This window comes from Cyprinus carpio, chromosome B11 (assembly GCF_018340385.1).
Source record: "Cyprinus carpio isolate SPL01 chromosome B11, ASM1834038v1, whole genome shotgun sequence".
Taxonomy (NCBI): domain Eukaryota; kingdom Metazoa; phylum Chordata; class Actinopteri; order Cypriniformes; family Cyprinidae; genus Cyprinus; species Cyprinus carpio.
This window is the reverse complement of record NC_056607.1, coordinates 13103733-13121689: the sequence shown is the minus strand read 5'-3', so window position 1 is coordinate 13121689 and position 17957 is coordinate 13103733. Positions and strand designations below refer to the sequence as shown.

The 17957-nt window shown below is 36.0% G+C and overlaps 2 protein-coding genes across 2 annotated transcripts; both read right to left on the bottom strand.

Moving 5' to 3' along the window:
- Window positions 1-175: 175 nt before the first annotated feature.
- LOC109110878 (cytochrome b-245 heavy chain) lies at window positions 176-13036 on the bottom strand. The gene is made up of 14 exons (XM_042734006.1): window positions 12914-13036; window positions 7390-7495; window positions 7051-7143; window positions 6538-6648; window positions 6303-6387; window positions 5873-6021; window positions 4705-4886; window positions 3718-3850; window positions 3546-3638; window positions 3219-3472; window positions 1841-2003; window positions 1043-1189; window positions 828-952; window positions 176-738 (listed from the first exon to the last, which is right to left on the bottom strand). The coding sequence occupies exons 2-14, from the start codon at window positions 7432-7434 to the stop codon at window positions 621-623; spliced, it is 1698 nt and encodes a 565-aa protein (XP_042589940.1). The 5' UTR covers window positions 7435-7495; window positions 12914-13036; the 3' UTR covers window positions 176-620.
- On the bottom strand, window positions 7908-17218 carry LOC109080575 (membrane transport protein XK-like). The gene is made up of 3 exons (XM_019095612.2): window positions 16825-17218; window positions 12914-13176; window positions 7908-9792 (listed from the first exon to the last, which is right to left on the bottom strand). The coding sequence occupies exons 1-3, from the start codon at window positions 17067-17069 to the stop codon at window positions 8987-8989; spliced, it is 1314 nt and encodes a 437-aa protein (XP_018951157.1). The 5' UTR covers window positions 17070-17218; the 3' UTR covers window positions 7908-8986.
- Between the last annotated feature and the right edge of the window lie 739 nt (window positions 17219-17957).

The following is a 17957-nucleotide window of genomic DNA, read 5'->3' as shown; positions in this document are numbered from 1 at the left end:
ACAATAAATTTGCCAAGAAAAAATTAGAAACGAAACTGAAGTCCAACTATACAGCCCACATAGAATTACCCAATATGAGACCATATTCAATTCAGTATCTGACTGTTTTATAGTGGCATGCCTTGTATTGTAACATTATGATTTAATTAATCAGCTCACCATATCGCTAAACATAAAGATTTTGTAAGGTTTATTTAACTTCCACTTAAGAGAGGAAGCAGGTTTAGAAAGCAGAATAATTTCACAGCACAGTAAAATAACACTTGGATCTTTATAGTACATAAAAATCAATTCTGCATCATGCACAGCCATGATATATCTAGGCCAATAATACAACATAATAATGACATAAACTTAACATAATATACATATATATATTTATATTCTTAACAAGAATTTCATTTGAAACCGTAAATAAAGACTTAATTTTTGAACAAAATCTGCCAGTGTAGTGAGACAAAATCTACTTACACTCAAGCAAGTCTGAATGTCTTATGTTGTGGTTTAAGGATTTTTCATTAATAAGTAACTCGTTAAGAAGTCATTTTTTTGCAGCATTTACACTGATTTAAAATCCAAGGGTTCTGATACATATGAGGTGGCACACTTCGTGAAGCACATCAGAAGTTTTCTTTGTTGAATATAAACTCAGTTCCAGATTCAGTGTGTGAAATACACTGCTTCCCCAGAGCTTTGGCCAAAGCCGTAGGACCACAGAGAAAAACGCCTACTTTTGAGCTGAAAGAAGAGGGAAAAATACTAGTTATTAATGCACATTAAGTGTAGAAAGCCTTTAACGCTGCTGTTATTTACCACACTGTACGTACCCTGGGTGTTGGGTAGCGATGGCACTGAACTCATTGTCCCAGTTGGGTTTACCATACCGAGTCTTCTGCTTAAGCCCGGTGATGGGATCGTTCTCCGCCTCATATTGAACTCTAAAATGGGCAGCCTTTAAACAGTAAACAAAATATGAGTGTCAACGAATTTTTGTATTTCAGGGAAGTTCAAAATAGTTCACAGTTTCTTGTCATTAGACAACCTCAGCGTCTTTCCAGCGTGTTAGATAGATGTTGTAACTGAGGAAATCCCTCATGTCTTTTTCTGTCATCTGCCTTTCCAAACTCTGCAGCAGGTCTGCAAACCATTCGAAAGCCTGCGTCTCCGGGCAGAGCCAATAGAAATAGATCTGCAGAGGTCAAGGGTCAGAACATTGCATTAGTAACAGACAAAACCCTTGCTGTTTGGGGCACTAGTCAATTTTGAGTTTCAAGGCTATTTTACTACCATAACTTGACTTCTTTCAAACTAGTAGAAAGAAAACAACTAAAATAATACACATTTAAGTGTTTATTTTATTACACTTTATCAATATGCATCTGTAGAGTTGAATTACAGTACATATTTTTAATGGTCGTTTCCTCTAAATGAGTTTTTTTTTATGCACTGAGCTATAAATCTACACTTCAACTTCACTTTTATACAGAGCAATGAAAAGAGATGTTCAAAATCCCCTGTGTAAAAACCTGTAACTCTAATATGTCAACAAAATAAAACAAAAAAATTCCAGGGTTCACACTTCTGTTCTGGGAATGTAAACAAAATAGTGCATATTTAATTAGATTATGCCTCAACTGAAAACTTGTAATACATAACAACTGTATTAATGTACTGCGATTAATCAAATTTAGAAGTATGATGATAGCTACTACTTACATTTTTTTACCATATTCGCCTGTAGTGCTTTGCCTTAAAAACTGACATTTATGAGACTACAAACTAAACAAATGTTGTTCTGTCATTCAAAGCCTGAATCGCTAAACTTGGTGCTGTTTATCACCTTTTTGGTGAAGACGTTTTTGTTCTCCTGGACGTGTTTGTACCACACAGACTTCAGAACAGAAGCGAAAGGTGTCACACCAATACCGGCACCCACAAGCATCACAACTTCATAACGAAAGACATCTTCACTGGCTGTCCCAAACGGCCCATCCACAGCCAACCTACACAGAAAAAAAACAGACATTATGCACGGCAAACTATCAAATTTTGCTAATAACTGAGCATTGTGTTGTTAGTGTTTGTATTCTTTTAGTTCTCTACTGTAGGAAGAAGAAATTAGGAAACACAAAAAGAGAAATGGCAAGAAAAATTAACTTGTGTTGAAATCAACATTGCCAACAGAAACCATGTCTCCCGACACTTCTCTTTTTCTCATCTGTGATTGTATGCCCACATCCCCTTTTTACACATGTATTTTTCCATTTTACATGTGAGACTTGCTAGTTCTATTAAAAGCACTACATCTGTGTTATTCAAGACATAAACCTGACATTAAAACGACAAACATTTTTGTCATTTATTTACCTTCATGTCATTCCAAACCTGTATGACTTTTTTTCTTCTTTAGAACAAGGTGTTTTAAATATGACATATCATGAAAATCTAAAATCTGTTTTAACGCCTTGGCGAAAGTTTGAGCAAAGCATGCTAACTGTTCTCTTTGGCTGCAATGACAAGCACAGAACAATATTTAGAGTCCCAGCCTCACAGGAGACAAGAGAACAGAGGATTTATTGATTTATTTACTGTATATTACACTGCTGACACAGATCTAATATAAACATGTGATTTATGTCCCTAGCTGTTTACCTTCACAGATTTAACCGACTGTTTTTGTAACTCATGTGTGTGTTTTAACATAAGCTTGTAGGTATTTGAATGTTTAAGCGCAATAAGGCATGAAAGAGAACTTAGCGCTCACATGCCATGTGACGGCCGCTTTCTGTGTGCATGCTTTTTATGTGTGCGCTCAGAAAACTGTATGTCAGAAGTTTAAACTGATATGGCTTTAAAACACATAATTTCAGCGCAATAGACATGATAATCAAAACCAAACAGATGCTTTTTAGCAGAGTATCTGAAAAAGTGGCCAAGGAGCAGCAGCTCATTTGCATTTAAAGACAGCGTGTTTCTGCTTCCACTCAAAATAGGCATTTTCAAAATGATGTGTTGTATTTTGAGCTGAAACCTCATAAACGCATTCTGGGGACAACTGAGAGTTATATTACTTTGTAAAAAAGGGGAAGTATAGGGCTCCTTTAAAGAATGTTCTTGTCCATACAATAAAAATCAATGGGGTTTGGAACAACATAAAGGTGACAGTGACAGAATGTTCATTTTTGGATGAACTTTTGGATCTGTTACTTTAATCTTACTTTGGTAGCGTCCAAGCATCCAGCACCACTGTTTTGTCACCTCCACAGGCTGTATAAAGGGCTTGTGTCCAATCCCCTACAATTCGGATATGCACACTAAGGTGGTCTTCCTCCGGGGCAGAGGTCAAGGTAAAGGGATGCCACTCTAGCTGAGAGATGGACGGGCACTGCATGAAAACATACTGACCGACCTCCATCTTAAAGCCCTTCTTCTTCATCTGCAGCTCAAGCGTCTTGGATGGGTGCATCACTACCTGTAAAGAGATGCAATATGGTAAGAGAGGAAGACTTCATTTGGTTGCTAATCAAACTGCTTGAATGACTAACCTTAGTGATAACCACTTTCTGCTGCGAGCGATAGAAACGCACCAGTCTCTCACATACATATAGAAACATTGGGCCAACCACCCACTTCCATGTCTGTAAGAGGAAGTACATGTTGAGTTGCCATCAAAATGATGCAAGATATATTTGAGACTGAGATTATGTTAGGATATACCATTGGGGGATTCCCAGCAAAGTCAGGTTTTGGGCAGTCGGTGCCACTTTGACCCCAGGTCTCAAACTTGCTGTGACATTTTTTTGGATCATGAACAATTATACTTTCCACAGTCTGACCTCGCACGATACGCCTACACAGACACCCACACAGTTATTGCATAAATAATGCATGGTAATTCTCTTGCTAGCATTATGTGCCTGTCAACATGTATCATGGCTGAGATGTGTTATAATGCTTCATTTAAGGCTGCTAGAAATCCTGCCTTTTATTAGCTTAAAACTGTATGTCTAGCCATGTGTTCACTGGAATGAATGAGCTAAAATTAGTGGGTGTTTGTGTTTTCAAATCATCCCTTATTAGTGCTGAGCAGAATGCGTGCGAGAGGAATTGTGGTATTGACAGTGGAGTTGAGAATAGGAAAGCACAACATAGTTGAGAATTGCTCAACTTTACACAGTACAAATAAAAGAAAAAAGCGAAGCATCCCATCACTGTAAGTGACACCTGTCAAATACATTCCAAAATCCAGTAGATTCAGTGATTAAATCACATTTTGTATATTACTATAATTAATTCAGATGCAGTTTGCATGCTTTCATGCTGGCTAGGCTGTAGCTGTAGGTTAACAAAAGTGTAGCCTACATAACAAAAGTTGATATAACGTATATACACTACCAACTACAAAGGTTTGGTTTCACATGATCCTTCAGAAATTATTCTAATATAGTACTTTGGTGCTCATTAAACATTTCCTATTATCAGTTATGCTGCTTAATATTTGTGTGGAAACATTTGCGATACATTTTTTTCAAGATTCTTTGATGAATAGAAAGTTCAAAGGAACAAAATCTCAAATCCACTTCAAGTTGGATCCAACACATCTCTACTGTCATATTTGATCATTTTGTATATTGTGAAATACAGATTTAGTTTTGGTTTTGATTAACAAAAAAATAAAAATAATAATATTAACTAAACCCTCACCCAATTCCGTGAGCCACCAAACCAATGAAAAAGACGATGAACAGATGATGGGTGAACCAGAACACCTCGAAATATGACCTTCTGATGACCTCCATGGACGAAGTGATGATGAGGATGAGGGCGAGCGTGATGACCACCCCCGTCAGTCCTGCTATAGTGGTAAACATCACTATGGTTTGGCTCTGGGAAATCAAAAACACAAAAATGACAGCATACAACATTACTCAAAATGCAAAATTCCAATAAAAAGAAACAAAGATAAAGTAGACTGCAAAAATCTAGATTGATTACATTTCAGTCTCATATACACTACCTTTGAAAGGTTTGGGTTCAGTGCTTTTTTTTCTCTTTTATTTAACACAGACATATTAAATCAATCAAAAGTGACCATTTATAATGTTACAAAAGATTTATATTTCAAATAAATGCTGTTATTTTAAACTGAATCCTGAAAAATAAATCAGTTTCCACAAAAATATTAAGGAGCACAACTATTTTCACAATTGCTGGTAATAAAGTGTTTCTTGAGCCCCAAATCTGCATTTTAAAATGATTTCTGAAGGATCATGTGACACTCAAGGTTGGAGTAATGGCTATTATCACAGGAATAAATTACATTCAAGTATTTTAAATAGTAATAATATTTCATAATATTACTGTATTCTTGATCAAATAAATGCAGGCTTAATGAGCATAAGATGCTTCTTTCTGAAAATCTTCGGTAGTGTATATAGAGATGGTAAAACAATCATTTTATTTTTTCCCTTTAACCCACAAAATTGTTCAAATCTGTTATAGTTACTCTCAATAGCAGCTAGAAACATATTAGATCTTTTTATATCAGTCATAGGACGTGTGTGTTGATTGTTCTCTCAGTGTTCTATTTCTGGCTATTGTCCACCCAGGTCATCATAACAAAACCATGGCAACAGAATTTTTAAAATCATGTGATCACATCAGCGGGAACAACATGATGGTTATGTGATGTAACCGTGGGTGGAAGTGGGAGGTTATCCTACGGGGCTAAAGTGAGATCAGTTGGAGGTTCCTTGCATAATGAACATGATGCTGCCTCAGAAACAGTTTAAATTGGCACTTCTGTATAAAAAAACGAGACTGTGTAACTCAAACACAAATTGTGTGTGACTGAAATGAGTAAAAACCTCACCGTCTCATTGGTTCTGATAGGGTTGAGGTAGGATCTGTTGTCATTCTTGCCAATCTGAGAAAGCACGTAAGGGAGGTAACTGCTGTTGATCATAAGCTGGGAATCCATGAATCTCTCAAAGTTGAACAAGTGAGCTATGATGTGGATGGCTGGAAGAATATACAAGACATCATCAGCAAGGCTTACAAAATTTCATCCCTTAAAAATATAAGAGAAAAACAGTACAAAGCTGTCACAGTTGTCATACAAAAGGTTTGTGCCTTATTTATCCCTAAATGTTACATATTAGTATCTCTAAGTTACATTTTAGTACCTTTTTTTTGAGAGTGTGTGCAAAACATTGAGTTCAGATTCTAAGGTTTGAGGAAAGATTTGAAAATCAAAAAAGATTTAAAAGTGTAAACTAGATGAATATTCTTGCTTATTGTACCTGTGTGGAGGGCAATCATGTAGGCCACTAGTTTGTGGAAAGTGAGGTTTCTGTCTAGCTGACGGGCTGCAGTGCGGCTACAGCACTGCAAACACACACACACACACACACACACACACACACACACACACACACACACACACACACACCATTAATGAGGAGATTCAGGCTTTTTCACTTTCATTACCTGAAGTGGATAAGCCTTTCACTTTCGCTCTGTTTTGCTTTTCCTGACCTGTATGGATCCGCGTAGGAACGAGAGCAGGTTTCTGCAGACAGGCAGCAAGATCAACATGCAGTTAAAATTCAGACATGCAGCTGGAGCTCTGGCCCATGAGAGAGCATGCTGAGTGAGAGAGAAAGAGAGAGAGAGAGTGAGCCATGGAGACATGGGGAAAGTTTCATTTCCTATTTTAAGCTCAACATATTCACTGATGCATTAAAAGCTGTACTTGCAGATAAAATGTAGCAATATATAGGCCTACACATGAGAACTGTACTTTTCTAAATTCTGAGAACAATACACTAGCTCAAAACAATATACAAATATGAAATTAGCTTAACAATATAATTGAACATAATTAACACTGAAGTGTAACTACACAAATTATTACAATTACGAATTATACAGGATACATAAAAAAACCACAATGACATCAATATAATAATTTGCAATAGTGAATTCATCCTATTTATAGATTATTGAATAAATTAAATGTTTAAATTGTATAAATTATTTAACACTTACCCCAAGGATGACTCTAGTATAGTAGTATCTATCAACCAAAAATGCCATGTAAAAATGCACAAAGAGAAACGCATTGATGCCGAGCCATACCAGCTGAAAAACACAACAGAAAGCGTCTGAGAAGATTTGCAGACTGATTGAGTAAATATAGTATAAAGCATAAGGAGTATCTCTGTCCTTCAGTATGATTAACAAGTAAAACATAATGTGCCAAACACACACACACACACACACACAAATGCAATTAAAAGCAGTTAACTTTAAACTTTAAATACAAAGACTATAAAATAAAGATTTAAAAGTTAATTTAATTAAGAAAGTATAACTCCAACAACTTACAATAACAAAAATGGATAGCCCTTCATTTGCAGCAAAGTTTCCCATGATGTTGTGCTGTGTAGAAAGGAAGATCAAAAGAAGTGTGGATGAACAATTTTGAAGAAAGCTACAAGACAAAAAGGGATTTGGTTTATAAAGCAGAGAAGCAATCCAGGAAATACTGTCGCAACTGTTAGCCCACAAGAAACCATCAAGCAAAGTTCCTCAATGTAAAGGGGATGGTCAGACAAGCTCTCAGTTCTCTTTCTGATTTATAGTCAGGCCTGTCATTCATTCAGTCTCAGTTTTTGTAGTGTCAGAACTGTTATGGTTTTATGATTTAAATAATTTCCATGCATTTGTTACCGTCTCACTCATGAGCATATTGTAAATGGGTTTTAATTAAGGTTTCAGAAAAGAAAAAAATAAATTACAAAAAAGTGACAACTGACCTCACACATAGAAAACACTGTAAATACCATGAGAATTTAAATAAATAAATAACAAGAGAAGGTCAATAAACAGTGTGTACCACCATGGACAAAATAACAATCACCTTTATTTATTTTATTTTTTATTATGGGTTTAGCTGACAGTTGCACATATCAAAAGCAGTGGTGTGCTCTATACAGTGCTGAAGGACATATTTTGAGGGAGTTTCCAAATGTAACCCAATCACAAAGTCTTGCAAAATGAATAAACTCATAAACCACAGGGGGGCAGTAAAGTTAGGAAACAATCATCTACTGCTTTCAATGAAAATTATGACTTTTTTTTTTTGCAGGAAAAATCAGAATAATGTGCAAAAGAGGTCTCCAGATGAGACAAGTGCAAAATAGGAATGTAAACAAAGGAAAGAAAAAAACAATTCAGGCAATTGCTTGAATTTAGGTCATATGTTATCATATGATAGGACACTGTCATATGACCAATCAGGACTAATTTCACAGTCTTACACGCAGTATGAGTAGAGTAATAAGATAAACTAGAAGAAAGTATTAATAATAATAACAAACCTGAGAAGTTGTCAAACATTTTTCAGAAATCAAAAAAGAAAAATCAAAAGCTTAAATACAATCATTTAAATAACTCTGCTTTAAATATTCCATATACAGAGACAGCTATAACATTAATCAAACCAACACCGAACGAGGGACAGAGCGCTCCCATGTCACATGATAAAAGCAGGGTTTCATCTTGGTAGGGAATTTCACATGCACTTTAGCGGAACATGCCTGCTCTTTTGCCTTGTAAACCAAACAAGAAAAAGTATATTTATCTCAAAGTACAATAAACGTTGACTTTTACATTCCACCATTCAGGCAGAAATCCAACATTTTCATTATATTTCTCCCTTTTAATCCTTAAAGGGCACTTCATACAGTGTTTTTATAGGGGATAGTTCACCTACAAAAGAAAACTTTATACCTTCCGTGGGATGCAAGAGAAGATATTTTATTTAAGACAACTGTCTTTGTTTATGCAATAAAAGTCAATGGAGTTCAAAAAAACCTTTCTTCTGAAGAAGAATAAAGTCATACAGGCATGACATGAAGGTGAGTCAATGATGATAGAACTGTTATTTTAAGTTGAACTATTTCTTTAAGCTATGCTTTGCTCACACAGCGCCGCACAAACTCTGTCCAATGTCCCCTTTGGTAATGCAGGGTGGATCGTCTCCAGTGTCTTTCCCTGGTGGCTTGGTCCTCATGGAGCCTGGCTGGGAAAGCGACCCACGAAGCAGACAGAGGGATCCACAACATTCCAAAAAGCCTTGGGCTGGACTGGATGAGAAGAGTTGTCTGCAAGGGTGGCAAAACTGGTAAAAGAGCAACATAAAGAAAACAGCTGTGGCATAACCCAACAACAGCGACAGTTCTAACACGGGACCGTCCACCCATTGGTAGAACTCAGTCTGGTGGACGTACCACATCAAAGTCAGCCCTGTGTTCTCTACAAAACGGAGGGAATAATACACAGCGAGGCGCCTCCATGCCTGACCCTTATCGATCAGATCAGGGTCGTCCAACCTAAGCTGAACGGCGGACCAGCAGAACACGTTGATGCCGGCGTACAGGAAGGTCAACATGCAAAGGACAATAGTGGTCCCGACACGGGTCAACGTCTTCTCAATGTTCTCCGGGAAAGGAGAGTGGCTGCTCCAGAAGAGAACCCACGGGTGCAGAAAGAACAGGATCAAGTTGGCCGACACCACCGGAAGCACCCATACCTTCAACACAGAGCTGAAGAGGACCAGTACTGCCACACGTGTTGCGATCTCAAACCCTCGCCACAGGAACACGCACAGGTATGCCAATGAACGCACGGAGACTTCGTAATCATCGTAGCGTATCTTTATGGCCAGAATATTGCAGCGTAGTGCTCCGTATACAATCGAGAGAAGGGAAATGACCATCAGTGTACCTGGCAGAGAGCGAAAACAATGAAACATGATCATGTTAAATCCAAACATACTTTGTGGTTAAGAGCAATCGAATAAACATTTGCATTAGATAAGTGGATATTGAATAAACCACGCCAATATTTACAGAGGCCCCCCCCAAAAAAAACAATTAAACAAGAAAAGACAAAGAAAGAAAAAGGAAATACATGACTACATATGACCTTCCCCACTTTCATGTTGCACATAAATATAAATAAATGAATAAATAAATAAATATGGAAATAAATAAATGCATGGAAATTGTAAAAATTAATTGAATGAATGAATAAAAAACCTAAAAATGAAAAAAGTGTCAATAGATAAATAAATAAATGTAAAATAATTACCTTAAGTAAAAAAAAAAAAAAAGAAAGAAAGAAAGAAAATAAATTCAGAACAAAATTCAATGAAAAATGAACTGTATTTGTTTTAGCAAATCATTTCTTTCTTTATTTATTTTGGTTTTGGGCCGCCATAACTGTGGTGCATAATATGTTGCCATCTGGTTACATAATTAACTTTTTACTACTACTGTTTACTATTGTTGTTAAGTAATAAAAGATAACAAAAGCAGATACCCTGAAGGCCCAAATCCACCAGCAGTGCAAACATATGGCCTCCATCAGCCTTCCATCTGATCTAAAGTTAGTCACTTTCATTTCATTTTCGTTTCATTACTCTATGCCTCATGGGTAATGGGGTCAGACTGATTCACTATCCATTGTGATCTCCAATACTGCTTTCAAGGATAGATCGCAAGGCTGTCAACACATTCCTCATGCAGCGCAGATGATGACATATCTGCGAGGCAGAGTCAGGTCTATAATTCCTAATATTCAATGTGGAGTGACAGTTGATGGGGGGACAGCAAAACTCTAATTATACCAAATAACAGCTTGCAAATGCCTAAGCTGTCTACAATATACAGTGGAGTCCAACAGTCCAAAAGAGACCATTTCCAAAAGAATTTTGGAATGCATTTGAATTGCAGTTGTAATAAAATACAAATTGTACATTTTCATTATTATTATTATTATTATTAGCATAACAATCTAGATGAAATGTCTAAATAGATTTTTAATTTCACAATTTTGGCAGAATATTTTTATAATATTGGCACTATATGTTGTTTAATGTTTATTAGTTATTTTCACAAGAAATCCTATGACGTTTTGCTTAGTTCCAGGTTAACAAAAATAATAATGTGTGTAAATAAAAAAACACACTTTACTCTGTTTAGTCCCAGGTTTACAACAACAACAACAATAATAATAATAATAATAATAAATTTAAATAATAATAAAAAAATTATCCAGGTTTCCAGGTTTGAATAAATACAAAAGTTTTTAAATGTATAGTATCATAGTCTCAGCCGATTGGCAATGTATGTTCTTTACTGGCTATTTTCAGGGACTGTTAATTGTTGTGTAGCACTTCTGGGTTAAAATGAATTTATCTATGGTCGAGTTTATAAATAATTTCTGTCTGTTGAGGGCTGCCCATGCTGTCTGAAAACATGTTATTTATTCTAGCTGATATTCTCAGAAACAAAGTGTGCGTCCTTGAGATAACGAGAGGAAACTGATAGTACACAGCTAGAAGTCATTTCAGAGGCATTCAGTGTAACTCAAGCATGTGTGCAGAATGTGTCACCGAGGGGAGCTTGTTAAATTTAGTTAGGTGACGTTGGGAGCAGTTCCATGTTTATAGGACTTACAAAGAGATTATTCTATAGAGGAAACTTAGAGAATGTGCAAAAGAGACTGTTCACAGATCATATTGGTTGGGCAGAAACGTGGCATGCCTCAATGATATAAAAGCCAACTGCTCTCCCTGACATTTAACACTTTATAGAAATGTCAAAACTCAATGCTCCACTTTGGGAGTTGTACTTGACAAAACAAAATAACACAAAAAAAACAAGTCAAGAAAAAAAAAAAAAATAATCACACTAAAGAAACACTTAAAGGGTTAGTTCAGCCAAAAAATGAAAATTATGTCATTAATGACTCACCCTCATGTCGTTCCAAACCCGTGAGACCTCCATTCATCTTCGGAACACAGTTTAAGATATTTTAGATTTAGTCCGAGAGCTTTCAGTCCCTCCATTTAGAATGTATGTACGGTATACTGTCCACGTCCAGAAAGGTAATAAAACACATCATCAAAGTAGTCCATGTGACATCAGAGGGTCCGTTAGAATTTATTGAAGCATCGAAAATACATTTTGGTCCAAAATTAACAAAAATTATGACTTTATTCCGCCTTTTCTTCTCTTCCGGGTCTGTTGTGAGCGCGTTCACAACACTGTAGTGACGCCGCTGACGTACGACGCTGCTGACGTGTTTTCTTTATTGTGCGCACCAGAGAACACGTCAGCAGCGTCGTACGTCAACAGTCACAGCAGTCGCGTTCACAACAGACCCGGAATACTTTGATGATGTTTTTATTAACTTTCTGGACGTGGACAGTATACCGTACATACATTTTCAATGGAGGGACTGAAAGCTCTCGGACTAAATCTAAAATATCTTAAACTGTGTTCCGAAGATGAACGGAGTACGGAGGTCTCACGGGTTTGGAACGACATGAGGGTGAGTCATTAATGACATAATTTTCATTTTTGGCTTAACTAACCCTTTAAGACAATTTAAGAAGTCGTTCTCATTCTGAAAAAAAAAAAATAGAGTATTTATGATCTTTTATCACCTTGAAGTGACTTATTTTGTGATAACGACTGTCTGACTGTAGATTATCCCAATTATTACATAGCAAATTAATGGAAATTGTTCCATTAGCTTACTTAGAAAGCACAGAAACACAAGCACAGCTTTGTAGGAAAAAGGTTCCTTGGATAAGCGATCAGTTGCCACAGGCAACAACCTTTATTCAGAAATACCTGACCACTTATTTATTCAGAAATCTTGCAACTGATCAATCAGAATCAAGTATTCTGGAGAGCCGTGTTATAAAACCAATTACACTATATCACTAAGCTTTCAGTTTCTCTGAAAGCCTTTATTAACCTAGACTGTCTCCTGCAGCGCTCTATTTTAGGTGTGTCAGAATGTACTTGATACTGCTTAGTGTGTGTGTTCTCACCTCTACCGATGGACACCCCTTTCTGCAGCACACAGATGTAAAGTTGCAGTGTGAGCTGGGGTGCAGACCCCAGGAAGGCCTGTATGACCGATGTCCTGGCGAAAGCGGCCCTGTGGGTGACTAACTTCCCCTCTGCCTGGCCCACTTCCTGCTCTACCTCCTCAGTCTGCCCTTCCCGGGGCATCTGCTTCTTACGGGTGATGGTGACATACGGCTCCTCCACCTTTCTGGCACTGCCATAGATACAGAAGGCATCCAAGCACCTAAAGGAATAAAACAGAGTTTTATTGTTTGAATAAATGAGTGGCCAAGGTTTAAAAAATAAATAAATAAATAATAATAATAATAATAATGAAAAATTAAAAACAAGTTTATATTTAAATGTGGATTATTTGCTCTATACATTTTTATTATAGTTAAAATAACATATATCGCCATTGGTTATATTTTATTATTACACGGCTCTGTGGAATACTTGATTCTTATTGGTCAATTGTGCCATCCAGCGGTATGTTATGTAAGAATTAATGTACATTCAGTCTGTTATGTCAGAATAAACCCTGACAGGGTGATCTTGAATTAAGAATTAAGACAAAAAATGTTTTAAAACCTTACCAGTTTGTTAGTTCTCTTATAATCCATTACAGAGTACAAAACAATCGTAGCAAAATGGCGGCAACTGCATTTGTATGAAACAAGAGCGAGTCCGTGATACCAGGATGACATAATTAAATAATTGTACACCATTTTGAATCAAGTTTTAAGATTTTATTAGCTAAACAAACGCAAAGCTTCCACCAAGAAAAAATTGTTCACGCAAGAGTACAGCGCCGACTGCTGTTACCCGGATGAGCCTGTGTTATTAGCTTTTACCGCGACTAACCAATCAGAATCAAGTATTCCACAGAGCCATGTTATAATTCCAGATAACAACCGCCAAATTGAATAACACACCGCTCATCCGGGTACTACGAGTTATCTTGACCGGTACTACTTGTATGCTTAACGAGTCACTCCGCTTAATGAAAGTGATGCGAGAGTAATGCTTAACGAGTCACTCTGTTAATGAGAGTGATGCGAGAGTAATGCTTAACGAGTCACTCCGCTATCATTGACTGTCTGGTGCCATCTTGTGACTGAAAACACTTAACCACCGCGTTTTACAATGGAAGACTTCAGCATTAATTTCAACATATATGGTAAAAACAAATCTTTTTAGCTGTGTAATAAGCGGGATAATGTACATCCAGCCGGTTTCTTTCTCAGAATAAACCCCTTCAGGCTGATACAAGACTGAGCCTGATCACCCTGTCAGGGTTTATTCTGAGATAACAACCGGCTGGATGTACATTATCCCTTACTTAATAATAATAATAATAAAAAAAACGTTCTTTACCTCTAAAAATGACAGTTAAAAGACAACTACATTTCCTTTGGTTATTTTTGTTATTAAAATAAAATTCAATACAATAATGAAAACTGTTCTATATCATCAAAAATTACAGTTGAAAAACAACACATGTGACCCGGGACCACAACACCATTAAAAAGGGTGAATTTTATGAAACTGAGATTTGCTGAATAATTGAGATTTGCTGAAATCTGAATAATTAAGTTTTCCATTGATGTATGGTTTGTTAGTATAGGACAATATTTGGTTGAGATACAACTATTTGGAAATCTGGAATCTCATTGTGCAAAAAAACCAAAAAAAAACTAAATCTAAATATTCAGAAAATCACCTTTAAAGTTGTCCAAATGAAGTCCTTAGCAATGCAGAATTCTAATCAAAAATTAAGTTTTTAGATATTTACGGTAGGAAATGTACAAAATATATTCATGAAACATGATCTTTACTTAATATCCTAATGATTTTTGGCATAAAATAAAAATTTATAATTTTGACCCATACAATGTTTTTTTTTTTTTTTTTTGCCTATTGCTACAAATATACCCATGCTACTTAAGACTGGCTTTGTGATCCAGGGTCACATATATTGCCTTGGGTAAAATAAAAATAAAAATAATAAAAAATAAATCAAATCAAATAAAAATTGTTCTATATTTTTTTAATTATAGTTGAAAGAAATAACAATATTGCATTTGGTCATTTTAATTATTAAAATATAATGATATTAGGGGGTTACTGGATTGGCTGCAAAAGTCCTACAAATGTTGGATTCTAATTATATTCAGCCTCCATGACACAATAGACCATGTCACAGTTCAGAGAATTGCACTCAATCCAGTGGGAGCTCAAAAGCTTCTAGCTTATCCGAGGACAGCTTTTGTAAGGCATCAGTGGGCGATCTGTCCATCTCATTCATTTAAAACACAGAGGCTAGGTCTCACTGGACAGCTAGTAGTTGCCAATCATTGAGTGAGTATTTCCCATCCCAAACCTGGACAACAGCCTTGCTATTTTACAATAATAGGGTGAAGGCAACCTTGATGATAATTTAACGGATGATAGTGTGTTAAGAGAAGGCCAAGAGAGCTTTTACAGGCCATTCACACTAATTCAGTGAAATAAACAACTGAATTATACATGAATCACAAAGGTCCAAAACATTGCTGGGCTTTATCTGAATGAGCTGGCGCAGGTCATGTTGCTTAAACTGTACTATTAGAAAAGGCCATATCAATACTTAAATCATACACGGTCAATGCAAAAACACAAAGAGACTGACAGAGATGGAACAGTTCACTGTGAGGCCTGGACTGGGAAGGAAACTGTCAATAACACACTAACAGATGATTTAAGGACACAAATTGTCCATAAATGGCTTGTGTAATATATATATATATATATATATATATATATATATATATATATATATATATATATACACACACACACATATATATAATATAATCTATTATTTATATTCCCATTATGTGATATATCCCAGCTAAATAACAATTTGTAAGACATTACAAGAACACAAGAACAGAGAACATTAACATAATGTTAATAATTGGTTCACAAACACATAATTTAACATAAAAATACAATTAATTATTAAAATAAAATAGAAAGAAAGAAAGAAAGAAAGAAAGAAAGAAAGAAAGAAAGAAAGAAAGAAAGAAAGAAAGAAAGAAAGAAAGAAAGAAAGAAAAATCTTGTTAACATTAGGGGAACGTACTCATTAAATTCTATAATTTAAAAAACATCATAACATCATCTATACTTCATGTGAAGTGCCTCTTTTTATTAGCATTAATTTGTACAGTAAATAATGAATTGATGAAAAATGGACAGTAATATTATAAGCATTAAATTCTGTTTCTAATAAACATACTGTGCAATATCATGGCCTTGAGTAAAAATATAATAGGCTAACTGCAATTATTACCACTGTCACTTATTTTAAAAGCTATAGGCATATCAAAATATAGATTATATATTTATATATATATATATGTGTGTGTGTGTGTGTGTGTGTGTGTGTGTGTGTTTTTCTTAATAGAATGTTAACAGCGTACAGAAAATTATAGAAAAGCACCTTATCAGAAATGAAATGTATGCATTTCAAGGAAAGCCCCGGGGACATGAAGCCTTGAGCCCTGAAACCATGAAACCTTTGATATGACTATGGACTATGAATTAAACGACAAATATTCATAATATTTGTAAGAGGTAAAGCACAGGTTAATGTGCGTGCAAGAAGAAAAAAAACACCTTCGTTAAGTGTATTCGCTCACAATCATGGACATTTTTTATTCTTTACTCACATTTCGCTGCTGGTTATATATGCTCTATATAATCGTGTATGTGACGAATAATAATAAAAAATCTTTAAGTCTTCATCCACTACGTAGATGGATAATTCCCTTTCACAGGCTTGTGATACCGAGAAATTCATCCAAATAACGTTACATTGAAGAAGAATCGCAAATTATCCACTCACCTTATTATTGGCCCTAGTTGTAATATATGAAGCAGCAGCACTAGAGGTCTGTCTCTGCTCAGGTCTCTGTGAATAAAGATCAGTGTGAGCTGCACCAGCACGGATGGCACGAGCGTGAAGAGCAGCGTGAGGCACTGCCAAATCTGATCACCAGCGGAGTGGTAAGTGCTGCTCAGATACAGAGCAGCCGTCGTCTCGGCCGTGAACAAAGAGACCGACACAAGGACAGAGATGGGTAGTCTCATCCTCACTCAACCATGTTGGTTTTCTGCTTTCGGATCTCGTGAGCCTGCATTATGAAGTTACAGTGGACGTATCAACCACCAGCGACAGCCGCAGATTCACAGCTTGCTCGTGTAATAACCGGTCTGCTAGAGGGCGCAGTGAGCTCAATGTTTACTGTGTCGGCAGCGTGTTTGTAGTCTACCTGATCACCAGCGGCGTATTATGACATCCTGGGTTGAGCCAATTTAGTCCCACATTATAAAGCTAAAATTCCTACAAGTAAATTATTCAAACCAGAGTTCTCTCTCTCTCTCTCTCTCTCTCTCTCTCTCTCTCTTTTTAGTTTATTTTAGATAATAGACCAACTTAAAATTAGCAATCAAATTAAGTTTGTAATCAGCCATGAAACAAAGAAGATTCAATCAAATCAGAAAGAAATGTAAAATATTTGACATCATAGATGCTCCTGTACGCACAACATCGTGGACAGGTATTTTTTTTTTACATTTTGCAATTAACATCTGAAATTAAAAAAACAGATTGTTAAAATACAATGACAAATGGAATTAACAATGAATAAGAACATTTGTTGTGTGGGATTTAGGTTATTAGCAAAGACATATAGGCTTAACATATAATTACAGACAAAATAATAATAATAATAATAATAATGTTTTATTTTTGTTTTGACTCAAGTGGGGGGATACGGAAAAAACACACCTAATAGGCTCATAGATGACTTGATCTTATTTTAAATCTGGTATTTTTTTTAATCCTGCTTTTTTATTTAACAGCTATTCTGATGATACCCAGATTTACCTAGCCTTATCGCCAAATGACCAGACCCATTGACTCCCTCTACCAATGCACTGATGAAATTAACAGTTGGATGTGCCAGAACTTTCTTC

Excerpts from the sequence above, each read along its gene's own strand:
- LOC109110878 (XM_042734006.1), bottom strand. The coding sequence starts at position 7,434 with ATGGGAAACTTTGCTGCAAATGAAGGGCTATCCATTTTTGTTATT. Across the intron at positions 6,388-6,537 it reads TCCTACGCGGATCCATACAG|TGCTGTAGCCGCACTGCAGC; the intron begins GTCAGGAAAAGC and ends GTGTGTTTGCAG. Across the intron at positions 4,887-5,872 it reads CTATCAGAACCAATGAGACG|AGCCAAACCATAGTGATGTT; the intron begins GTGAGGTTTTTA and ends TTGATTTCCCAG.
- LOC109080575 (XM_019095612.2), bottom strand. The coding sequence starts at position 17,069 with ATGAGACTACCCATCTCTGTCCTTGTGTCGGTCTCTTTGTTCACGGCC. Across the intron at positions 13,177-16,824 it reads CAACTAGGGCCAATAATAAG|GTGCTTGGATGCCTTCTGTA; the intron begins GTGAGTGGATAA and ends TTATTCCTTTAG. Across the intron at positions 9,793-12,913 it reads AGGGGTGTCCATCGGTAGAG|GTACACTGATGGTCATTTCC; the intron begins GTGAGAACACAC and ends GCTCTCTGCCAG.